General features: G+C 41.6%; 2 protein-coding genes across 6 annotated transcripts in view; one reads left to right on the top strand and one right to left on the bottom strand.

Annotated features, from left to right (window-relative positions):
- Positions 1-12612, bottom strand: part of LOC308184716 (zinc finger SWIM domain-containing protein 6) — a 228049-nt gene that overhangs the window by 81282 nt on the left and 134155 nt on the right. For 4 of the 5 annotated variants that reach the window (XM_080572079.1, XM_080572077.1, XM_080572076.1 and 1 more), the window contains one exon: positions 8449-8805. In XM_080572079.1, the coding sequence (XP_080428205.1) occupies positions 8449-8770 (322 nt within the window). In that variant the 5' untranslated portion in view covers positions 8771-8805. Of the gene's footprint in view, positions 1-8448; positions 8806-12061; positions 12403-12612 lie in introns of those variants that run through there. The other variant, XM_080572080.1, reaches the window with a different exon arrangement.
- LOC308184776 (uncharacterized protein) overlaps positions 1-12612 on the top strand; it is a 120247-nt gene that overhangs the window by 78677 nt on the left and 28958 nt on the right. The gene's annotated exons all lie outside the window — the stretch shown is intronic.

The raw sequence follows: 12612 nt of genomic DNA on the forward strand, positions 1-12612 counted from the left end.
TGAAAGGGGCAACTGGCCAAAGTGAAAAGGCATATTTCTGTGAACCTTTAAAGTACAAACTGGGAAAACAATGGGGCATCCACAAATTTCTATATATGCCTAACTCTCCAAAGGCTCTTCTGGGGAGAGATTTGTTGGGGCAACTGGGTGCAAAGATTACCTTTGAAGAAGGGGAAATTACCCTGAAGGTAAAAGATCGGCAGTACATTCAAATTCTGAGTCTATCCTTAACCAGTTTTCCCACCGAAGGAAAAATCAGCGAAGAGATCCTAGACCAGGTATATCCTGGGGTATGGGCCACCGATGTACCTGGAAAAGCAAAGAATGCTCCACCTGTAGAGGTTAAACTCAAGGAAGGTCGACAACCAGTAAGAGTTAAGCAATACCCCCTGAAGAAGGAAGATAGGGAAGGAATTTGGCCAGTAATAGAGAAATATTTACAATTTGGATTATTGAAAGAATGTGAGTCCAGTTTCAGTACCCCCATATTAACCATTTGCAAACTCGATGGGTCGTATCGGGTGGTCCAGGACTTGCGAGCTGTAAAGTCCTGGTCCAGGACTTGCATGTCACTGAAGACCTTTACCCAGTAGCAGCAAATCTGTACACCTTGTTAACTGCATTAACACCTGAACTAACCTGGTTTACTGTTTTAGACTTAAAGGATGCCTTCTTTTGCCTCCCTCTCCATGAAGCCAGCCAGAAAATATTTGCATTTGAATGGGAAAACCCTAAAAGTGGGCGTAAGACTCAGTTCACTTGGACGGTGTTGCCGCAGGGATTTCAGAATAGCCCTACCATCTTTGGTAAGCAACTCGCAAAAGACCTGGAATCTTGGGAGGCCCAGTCTGAAGAAGGGAAGCTATTACAATATGTGGACAGTATCCTGATTGCTACCAAGACGGAGGGTGGTTGTATGGCCTGGACGGTGAGTCTGCTAAATTTCTTGGGACTCCAAGGGTACCGAGTATCCAAGAAGAAAGCTCAGGTAATACAGCGCAAGGTGATTTATTTGGGCTATGAAATTAGTGCGGGACAGAGAACTTTGGGACAGGCCCGTAAAGAGGCAATATGTCAGACTCAGAGACCCCAGACGGTAAAAGAGTTACGGACTTTCTTGGGGATGACGGGGTGGTGTCGACTGTGGATCTATAATTATGGACTGCTTGTTAAACCACTATATGCACTAACGACCACTGATCAGAAATACCTTAAATGGGACAAGAAGACCACACAAGCCTTTGAGTCACTGAAAAGAGCTTTAATGTCGGCCCCAGCCTTAGGGCTTCCCGACGTGAGTAAGCCATTTTTCCTTTTCTCACATGAGAAGCAGGGGATTGCCTTGGGAATATTAGCACAAGATCTGGGCCCGTATCGATGAGCAGTTGCCTATTTTTCCAAACAATTGGACGCAACTGCAAAAGGTTGGCCTGGATGCTTATGAGCAGTCGCAGCAGTAATATTGAACATACAAGAGGCCCAAAAATTTACCCTGGGCCAGAAGATGACTGTCCTAGTGTCCCACACAGTATCCGCAGTACTAGAAGCAAAGGGTGGACATTGGCTATCTCCACAAAGATTCCTGAGATATCAGGCTATACTAGTAGAACAGGATGATGTGGAAATTGTAGTCACTAACACTGTCAACCCAGCTTCTTTCCTCAGTGGAAACATGGGAGAACCAGTGCATCATGACTACCTGGAGACTATTGAAGCAACATATGCAAGCCGTCCGGACCTGAGAGACAGCCCTATGGAAGATGGGAAAAATTGGTTTACGGATGGAAGCAGCTATGTCCTAAGTGGTAAGAGGCATGCAGGATATGCCATCACCACCAGCCAAAAAATAGAGTCAAAGCCTTTGCCCATGAATACCTCTGCACAAAAGGCAGAAATAATTGCTCTGACTCGTGCCCTGGAACTGGCCCAAGGCAGAACTGTGAACATTTATACGGACTCAAAGTATGCCTTTGGGGTTGTACATGCACACGGAGCAATCTGGAAGGAGAGAGGATTATTAAACTCTCAGGGCAAAAACATCAAGCATGCTGAACAGGTCCTGAAACTGCTGGAGGCAGTTCAACTCCCTGATAAAGTGGTGATTATGCACATTAAGGCACACCAGAGAGTAAGCTCAGAATTGGAGAGAGGAAATGAGCTGGCGGACAGAGAGGCAAAACAAGTAGCTAAAACTAAGGTAAATACAGAAGGGGCTTTGATCCCTGATGGACGAATTTCCTTAGAAGGTAAGCCAGAATACACTAAAGAGGATCAGAAACTCTTCTCAGATTTAGAAGGGTCATATAACAAAGAAGGGTGGGCTCTCACCCCACAAGGGAAGCTAATTATTCCTTCCTGCTTGGTATGGCATTTGGTGAGAGAAGAACATAGGAAGAGACATTGGGGAACAGAGGCCCTGTATAAACATCTAATTGGAGAAATTGTGGCCAGAAACTTATATACCACAGTAAGACAGGTAACTCAGCAATGTGATCTTTGTCTCCAGACTAATCCCAAGAACACTCCCAAGCCAAAAATGGGCCAAATTGGAAAAGGTAATGGGCCTGGACAACAATGGCAGATTGATTTCACCGAACTCCCAAGAAAAGGGGGGTACTGGTATTTATTGGTATTAACTGACACCTTTTCAGGGTGGCCAGAAGCATTCCCAACCAGAACAGCCAAGGTAACTAAGATATTACTACAAGAAATAATACCACGTTTTGGAGTTCCAGCAACTATATCCTCTGACAGAGGACCACACTATCTCAAAAGTGGTACAACAAATTAGTCGCCATTTGGGTATAGACTGGCAACTTCATACTCCATATCGCCCTCAGTCGAGTGGCCAAGTAGAAAAAATGAACCACTTAATCAAACAGCAAATTGTGAAATTGGGACAAGAAGCAAATTTGGTCTGGCCTCAGTCTCTTCCTTTAGCCCTTTTGCGTATACGAACTAGACCAAGGGCAAAGGAAGGGCTAAGCCCCTTTGAAATCTTATATGGACGACCCTATGGAATACAAAGAGGGATATCCATGCAAGCTGGGGATGAAATTATGACCTCCTATATGGTGGCCTTAGGTGAACAGCTCAATGAAATTGGAAAGCATGTGAGTGGGACTCGGGGTAGAGGGTTAGATGGACCAGTGCACAATATACAACCTGGAGATTATGTGTATGTAAAGTCTCTTGCAGAGAAGACCTTGGAACCTCAGTGGGAAGGACCGTTCCAGGTACTCCTTACCTCTTTCACAGCAATCAGAATCAAGGAACAGAATGCCTGGATCTGTCATACCAGAGTGAAAAGGCACCCAAGACCCCATGGAAGGTTACTCAGGTGCAACCTGGAAGGTTACATTTTTCATGGTCTTAATGGTATCATTGGTCAAGGAAACTGAACAGTGGGTGCACAATACCTATGTGAAACTCACCCAGGCAGTGAGTGATAGTTTCAACCTTTCTGACTGTTGGGTGTGCACACTGCTGCCTAGAGGAAACCTAGAATTCCCCATATGGGGCATACCCAGTATGAATTGGACATTGACCTTTGCGTACCCAAGAAATGGAACATGTCCATTTGGCAAGGATGATCGTGAACATCTAGGGGAGAGATTTGAACTACTCCCATGCGACAATGTTAACATATACACCAGATGCTTAAACGATAAAACCCCATGCGTAGGTACAGGTCCACTTAGTTATTTAGCCCAGGAACCTGACAACTGTAATATGGCAGAATATGTAGGAATTTTTAATCTTACTAAAATTAGAGATTATGGTGTAGGTGTCACAATATGTGCTGATAAAAAGGATACGAATGCAGGATCTCACGGCCTCAATTCTCTCACACAAATTTGCAAGCTACAAAAAGGATTCTATTGGCTATGTGGAGATGGGCGTGCTAGAAAAAGCTTACCCTTAAATTGGAAGGGTCATTGTATTGGGGGCTATCTTAGCCCTCGAGGGGGTATATTCACTGAACCAACTCCGGTAATAGTCCAGACCTTATGGAGACAAACACGTACTGTTCCGAATAACCCCCTCGTGATGAGACCCACGGGATTCCCTAGTTTTGTAAGGTGGTTGATTCCGTCCCTGGGAATAAGTGAAACAGAAAAAGCTATCGTAAATATCTCAGCCACATTAGAAATTATTGAAAATGCCACAGCTGATGTTCTTTCGACATTACAGGAAGAAATTTCCTCCCTACACAAAGTAGTACTTCAGAATAGGATGGGATTAGATATGCTTTCAGCCAAGAAGGGAGGATTGTGTACAGTCATAAACCAAACTTGCTGTGTATATGTTAACAAACAAAAACAGATTGAGACTGACCTGGAGAAGATTTCGGAAAAGAATAAAATTTTGCATGCAGTAGCTCAGGATGATACATCCTGGGGATTTATAGACTTGGTTGAAAAATTAACTTCCTGGTTGCCAAACCTAACCTGGCTGAAACAGTTGTTTATCACAATAATCGTGGTCGTGGTTTTGTTCATGGTGCTTTGCGTAGTGATCCAATGTACCTTATGGTGTTTTAAGAGTACAGGAAACTCCTACAGCAAGTGGAAAAAGAACCAACTCAGATGGAAACTGGAGTCTAACATATTTTGAAGGAGTGTTAGAGAAACACTATATTGAACCTAGAAATAGTAAAAGAATTTACTAACTTTTTCGAAAAGGGGGGACTGAGACAGGGAGTTAGGGGAATCTTATCAAGTAGAGATAGAGTGCTGACAGCATGAAACTAGGATGCTACTTAGTGTCTTTACTAACTATGGTGCTTGTGCAAATTAATTAAAGCAAGAAGCCTTGGGCCCCTTACCAAGGTCAGTCTCTTAATAACAGTGTGAGCCTATCTTAAGAAACTGGTAGAAACTGGTCCTGCGGATGGACAAGATCCAAGAAGCAACTGAGTCTGCGCAGAGACAAGAGGTCAACTAGCGGTGATGAGGAAGAGTCATCAATCTTCATCCCCACGACCCCCGAAGACCACCACCAGGATACACTGCGCAAGCGTAGAAGGAAGGAGTTTATGGAAATGACTCCTTGGAACTAATTTTAATACGAAGCGGGGACAGGTTATGAATATGTATAGGCGTATTGTGAAACTTCATGCATATGTAACTCTGCTGCATATAACCATGGCAAGTTACCGTGTCAGGTGCGTACGATTTTGGTGGGGCTACCCCCCCCGTGGCGCCCAGTGCTGAATAAACATACATGGTTAGCCAATACTAGGGGATCTGCCAACCGAGCTGGACCTGCCCAATCAAACCTGTTACGCACTGTAGAAGGGGATAAAGTTCTTGTAGTGCACGTAAGAAACGTGCTGGGTAAGACAGTCTGGGCTACTCCTGCCTCAGGAAAAGGCCAACCCATTCGTGGGATTGCTTTTGCTCAAGGACCTGCATGCACTTGGTGGGTAATGCAAAAGAATGGGGAGGTCCGGTGTGTACCTCAAGGGGATTTGATACTGGGTGAGAATAGCCCATGAGTTGAATTGTAGTATGTTAATTATTATATAATACTGTATGTCATCACTACCATGATTGCTATATACCATAGATGAAAATGGTGATTAATTAGAATGTATTGGAAAGAGTGTAACTTGAGCATGACATAAATGGTATGGAATAAGGGGTGGATATCTGTCCTGGTTTCAGTTAGGACAGAGTTAATTTTCCTCCTAGTAGCTGGTAAGGTGCTATGTTTTAGATTAGGATGAGAAGAGTGCTGATAACATGCTGATGTTTTAATTGTTGCAGAGCAGTGCTTACACCAAGCCAAGGACTTTTCGGCTTCTCGCTCTGTCCTGCCAGCGAGCAGGCTGGGGGTGCAGCAGGAGCTGGGAGGGGACAGACCTAGGACAGCTGACCCAAAATGGCCAAAGGGGTATTCCATACCATGTGACGTCATGCTGAACAATATATAGGGGTGGCTGACCGGGGTGGGGGGGCCGGCTGCTCGGGGATAGGCTGGGCATCGGTCAGCGGGTGGTGCGCAATTGCGTTGTGCATCACTTGTTTCGTACACATTATTATTAGTAGTACTATTATCATCATTATTATTATTATTATTATTATTTTCCTGTCTTAATAAACTGTCTTTATCTCAGCTCACGGGCTTCACTTTCCTGTTTCTCTCCCCCATCCCAGAGAGGGAGGGGGGAGGGTGAACGAACGGCTGTGTGGTGTTTAGCTGCCAACCGGGTTAAACCACAACATGGCCACACTCCTTTTTATGCACGCCAGGATCCCATTGGCTTTCTTGGCCAGCAGGGCACACTGCTGGCTCGTGGTCAACCTGTCGTCTACCAGGACCCCCAGGTCCTTCTCTGCAGAGCTCCTCTCCGGCAGGTCATCCCCCAGCCTGTACTGATACATGAGGGTGTTCCTTCCCAGGTGCAGGACTCTACGCTTGCTGTTGTTAAACCTCATTTGGCTTCTTCCTGCCCAGCTCTCCAGCCTGTCCAGGTCTTGCTGAATGGCAGCACAGCCTTCTGGCATGTCGGCCACTCCTCCCAGCTTTGTATCATCGTTGTACTTGCTGAGGATGGACACTAGTCCCTCATCAAGGTTGTCGATGAAGATGTTGAACAAGACCAGACCCAGCACCAACCCCTGGGGAACACCGCTAGTCACCGGTCTCCAGCCGATCACCACCCTCTGAGCTCAGCCAGCCAGCCAGTTCTCAACCCACCTTACTGTCCACTGGTCTATCCCACAAAATTGATGAAAATAGGCTAAGAATATACAATATTGTAAACTACTCAGGAGCAGGTCAACAGTGAAATTTTATTAAAATAACAGAATGTAGTCTTTAAGGCGTGAGCTGTTTTTTAATCTGTAGCTGAAACCATGCCAAATTACCAACTCAGCCTTACTGAATTTTCTGAACTGCACTTTATAAAAGTCTTTTGAATTGATGTATACAAATGAACTGTAGATCATTTCAGTACAAATTTAATAAATGTAATTCCATGGCAGCATTAGGGAGAAGAAGATATGGAAAAAAGCAATTACAAATAAAAAGCATATCTTACTGAGTACTGTGCAAAGATTGAATGGTCCCAGCTAGAAACCAAGCTTGCTGTATACTGATTCACAATGTAACAGTAATTGATTTTATAAGCTTAGCATACTCAGAACTATTCTAAACAATAATTATATAAAACCCAAAGATCATAAAATTAATGATTCAAAAATATTATTATGTCTTTGATTTCCCCAAATGATTCAAAGTTCATACATAAATCACTTCATCAGGTCCTTAATTTCAGAACTCTTGGGTGGAATATAATAACTGTTAAACAGTATACAGCATCAAAGAAAAACACCAACTGCTGTGAAACAGCCAGTGCTAAATAACAGAAAAGGTAAAACCAGGACATTCTATGGTAAGATGGTGAAGAAAGTTAATAAACTCTCAAATAAATTTAACTTCTAAAAATTTTTTCCCTTCCATCTGCACAGCAAAACGCATTAACTTATTTGCTGACAATATCTAACCTCTCCTGCTAAAATCCTGGTCTCACAAACATTATATAGCAATAAGTTTCAAAGTCTACTTTCACATGGCAGATAAAAACTTATCAGTCTAGACTTGCACGCAGTGTTTTCATTGTGTCCCCTTATTTTTATGTTCCATGTTTCAAAACAAAAACTCATGATTTATTTTCTATATAACAAGTTCTATTTTAATGTTTAATGTAAGTACAAAAGCCTTTCCTAAAATATGGTTTTCAAACTATTTTTTCATGTTGTTTAGCTGCTATCAATGCTTCATTTCATTTTACATTGTACTGCTTATTTACATCTGCTTGGGTTTCTGATATTTCTTTAATTTTGACTCACTTTGTTGTTACTTCCTTCACAAATCCAGATCACCAAACAATTCTAATACTAAGCACTGGAGCACTTCACATTTATCCTTCTTGAAAGGAAAACTGCCTGCTATTTACCTCCATTCCTCTCTTTCAGCCAGGTTCTCAATTAAATTTTGCTAGTTTAAGCAGGGCCGTATGAAAAATTATATTTTAAAAAGAGAAAATCTATCTTATTAAATGTTAAACAGTTCCCTTTTCACTTTTAAAGAGCACCGTATTCTGTTGTTCAGCCCTACTCTACCATTTCCCACTTAAAAAAAAGTCACTTCAATTAAATACACTATGTGTGTGAAGTAGATCAGGACATGTATTAACAGCATTAGAGACATCAAGCTCATTGCTTATGAATTCTTCTCTTTCCCAAGAAATTTTATTTTCTAAACATCTTAAAGTGAAGTTTTAGTAACAGAATTCTCTTTCGTAAACATCATAGAATCACAGAATAACTCAGGTTGGAAGGGACCTCAGGAGGTCATGCTCCTGAATGCCACAAAAAAAAATACAACTCAAAACCAAGGAGGGAATGAGGCAAAAGGAAGAACAAGCATCAAACTTACCATGGACTTGATTGATTTCTGAATTCTGAGAAAGAATTTCATCTGCTAATTTTTGAGCAGTTGGCAAAACTTCTGTGTGGTGCACTGTGATCAAATACTGTACAAATTTTTGTAGTTGGTCTCTGTTCATTTGAAAGAGTGTCTCTGAAATGGGAAGATGCAGTTTGACTTGATCTGGCTTGCGGATCCGGTATAAAGAGAGTGCCACAACGTGGGCACAATAAAATATATCCTTGTTTCCACAGCTACAGGTCACTGAGGTAATCTTGCAACGATCAAAGCTGATAGCTACATTGCAAGCAGTTTCTGGCTCCGATTGCATTGCAGGCTCTGTCACTGTGCCACTCAAGTGGAAACCTGTGCGGGAAAAGAAAGAAAGCTTATGTTATTAAGAAAAATACTATAATCTCATTATTAATTACCTTTAGTTACAAAAGAAAAAAGAAAATCATTTCTGAGAAATGATGCATCTTGAAGAACTTGGCTTTAATTACAAATATGACAAACCCTTTCATATGTACATACCCTTTTCATCTCCGACAAAATCTAAGGCAGGTAAAAAGCCAGTTTACAACCCTTCTTTGCCATTCCATTACAACATTTATAAAAGATTGATAGTAAGGAAAACATTTATTTGGTAACTCCTAGCTGCAGAAGCAGAGTTGCATCCAGTTAAGACCAATGTGAAACTCCCAGTAGCTCAGCAAGTTGGCAGCAGTTTTCCAAACCCTACACTAAGGAGATTGCACCTACCAGCAAATTTAACTACTCTGTCAATAGGCAAGAGGGATGTAGTGCACTCTAATGGCATGAACCCCAGTCCTAATCTCCACTCTGACACTGATTCATTTACACACATCACTTAACCTCTTTGCTTTCACCTCTCCCACCACTACGGTGATGCTAAAGCTCACTTTCACACAAGTGATACGGTTAGACAGCTATGGTTGCAGAGCTTTTTGGAGATGGAAACTGCTGCAGTTACCAATACACAGGAAGTCGGAGTTATAGTACTGAATGAGATGTGCAAGCACCATTTCAGAAATCTGCATTATGAGTCAGTTTTCCATTCAGCATGATAAAGCACAAGGCAAAAGAGCAGTGTCTTCATATAATGTAAGAAGGTATGGTACGTGACAAGAAAAATGTTCACTTCAGCAAGGACACCACTGCTCGACAAAGAACCCTGCTGAACAAAGGTCTTGAACACTGTCCTCTGAAGATCAGACCCAAACATGAAGACCCAGGTCTTGCTTTCAATACTTCCTCGATGAATAGCAGAATTTGGGTTTTCTTTTTTTTCCTTTCTTTTTTTCTTTTATTTTACCTAAGCATGACATTCATCTTGTCTCAAGCATTAATTCAGAGGCATAGATACAGAGAAAAACAATGACATTTCATATGCCAGATCAAGATCAGTATTAAACTTGAACAGACAGTGCATATAAAATCTGGAATAAACACTACAAGCAAGGTGTTATACATTAACTATTTATAATGGAAATCATATAAAACCACACCACCTAAACTCCAAAACTGATTTAGTATTGTGAAACAGAAGAAAGTGTGTTGCAGGAAGCAGTATTACATGAAAATTAGGTGGAAAAAATATATACATTGCTCTAGTCCAAATCTCCAACTGTTTCTAAAAAGCTCTTCAAGTTACAGGAAACGAAAAAGAAAATCTTTATTTTTTCCATCAGTTTACGCTGTACGTTTCAGAGCAGATTGTGCAGTGAGCATCACTGTTTGGATTACATTCAGTTGCAGTACTCTGATACTCTACCCTGAAGAAGGTCAATCTGCACACACTAACCTAGACTTTGCATGAAGATGTTTACCAGTTAAAGCGGTTAAAGTTTAAACCGAAGAGCCAGTAAGCTGTAAAGTCCACAAAGAGGAAGGGGAGGGAGGTTGAACAAGATCAAGCATTTGATGTTGTTGCTCTTGGCTCCACTCAACACTTGCACAGAGAAGGGGAGTGGAGTTGCCCCTCATAACATGAGCTCCTTCCTCTGCCTTTCACTTTTGTTTTTAAGTACTCATGACATGCTCCTATAAGTGCCCCCTCTCAAGGAAGGAAAAAAAATAAGTTAAAGTTAAAACTTAGCCAGTTCTGTTTATTTGTTTATTTCAGGTTAATTCCCAGCATATGAAAGTTGGATTACTGGTCTCAAAGAAATTGTATGGGATATTTTTCTTTTTAATATCAGTTTCCTACAAAGCATACATAAAACTATTTCTCATCTGTGAGCTGAGGAAAACCCTAACACTTCAACACTGAAAGGGCTTGATCCCATTTCTTCCTACTTTTAATAAGTAACTGAACTATTAATTCCAACAGAAAATCTCTCCTATGGGTCTTTTCTTTGAAAGCAATTAAAAAAAAAAAGCCCAACCAGCTACTCCAACAATACTATCACTTGTAATTTTTCAGCATGTAATTCAAGTATTGAAAAGGTTAAAATCCTCCTGGAATGATGAATGCCTCCAGACAGAGTTAGCAGAAGAACTATCTCTAAGTCCCTACTCATATTCAGATGAAAACTCATCTCCCTGCTCTTCCTACAAAGAGATTTTTTGAGAATTCTTGTTATTAGCAGCAACATTTTGTCCTGGTTTCAGTTAGGATAGGGTTAATTTTCATCCTAGTAGCTGGTAGGGTGCTATGTTTTGGATTAGGATGAGAAGAGCGCTGATAACATGCTGATGTTTTAATTGTTGCAGAGCAGTGCTTACACCAGGCCAAGGACTTTTCGGCTTCTCGCTCTGTCCTGCCAACGAGCAGGCTAGAAGTGCAGCAGGAGCTGGGAGGGGACAGACCCAGGACAGCTGACCCAAAATGGCCAAAGGGGTATTCCATACCATCCGACGTCATGCTAAACAATATATAGGGGTGGCTGGCCGGGGTGGGGGGCCGGCTGCTCGGGGATAGGCTGGGCATCGGTCAGCGGGTGGGGAGCAATTGCATTGTGCATCACTTGTTTCTTACACATTATTATTATTAATACTATTATCATTATCACTATTATTATTATTGTTATTATTATTTTCCTGTCTTAATAAACTGTCTTTATCTCAACTCACAGGCTTCACTTTCCCGTTTCTGTCCCCCATCCCAGAGAGGGAGGGGGGAGGGGGGGAGGGTGAGAAAACGGCTGTGTGGTGTTTAGCTGCCAACCGGGTTAAACCACAACACATTTATATACACAGATCCTGGTCTAAACAATGACAGCACTAACACAGCCAAGTTGCCTAACCTACCCTTCTTATATTACAAAGGATTTAAACAAAGATCAACTGCCCTCACAGCCCAAAATGTAGCAGCTCTGCATTAACTGTGTTGCAGTGCCTGGGAATTACTAAGCATGATTTTCCTCTTCTTTTTCTGTTTGTGTATTTAAAGAAATAAATTGTTGTTAGTAAATATAACCTGTAAAAAGGTTTCAACATGCCACAGAAGGCAGTTCAGGAAATTTCAACTCAGAAGCCCTGGTAGGACTGTTGTGATTGAACACGAAGGGCTATTCCCCTCCCCTTCATCTTTTTTAACATAACCATCTAATCATCTCCAAAGTATCAAAAGTTTGTAGCAGGTAGAAAATTGACTCACTGTGCTTTGCTAAAAAGCTTTCGTCAGCAGTAATTTACAGGCTGCCAAGAGATGTTAGGTGCTCCTTGATGAAGGCAAAGGGACTGGACCTGCGCTGGGATTGGGAGGTACTGACAGTTCATTAATGGATCCAAAGCAGCAGAAAATCTCTTCTGCTAAAGGCTGTAAGCCCTCACTCCAAATAGGTATTCCCCTTCAAAAAGAAAATTCCTCTTTTAATTGAAATTACAAACCTTTGCTGAAAATATTTACCCATTCAAAAACCAACCAACCAAAAAAAAAACCACCAAGAACTCTAGTATTTCACCTTGAAAATAGTTTGTTCATTATTATCTAAAGACAACAAAAGAGTTGCAAGCAGAAGAGTGCTTGTTCGCTACAGAGGCTATTTATAGAGCATGCATGTTTCACCTTTTGCCTTCAGATGCTGCAGTTCAAAAAGGTTTCAATGTTTTCAAAACAGCACATGACTAGTAATTCAAACTCTGCTGACATTTTCAATATGCAGAGGCTTTGCTTTCTGTAAAAAATACATTCAGAAAACCAGTGAG

Source organism: Anser brachyrhynchus (assembly GCF_964034855.1).
Source record: "Anser brachyrhynchus genome assembly, chromosome: W".
NCBI lineage: Eukaryota > Metazoa > Chordata > Aves > Anseriformes > Anatidae > Anser > Anser brachyrhynchus.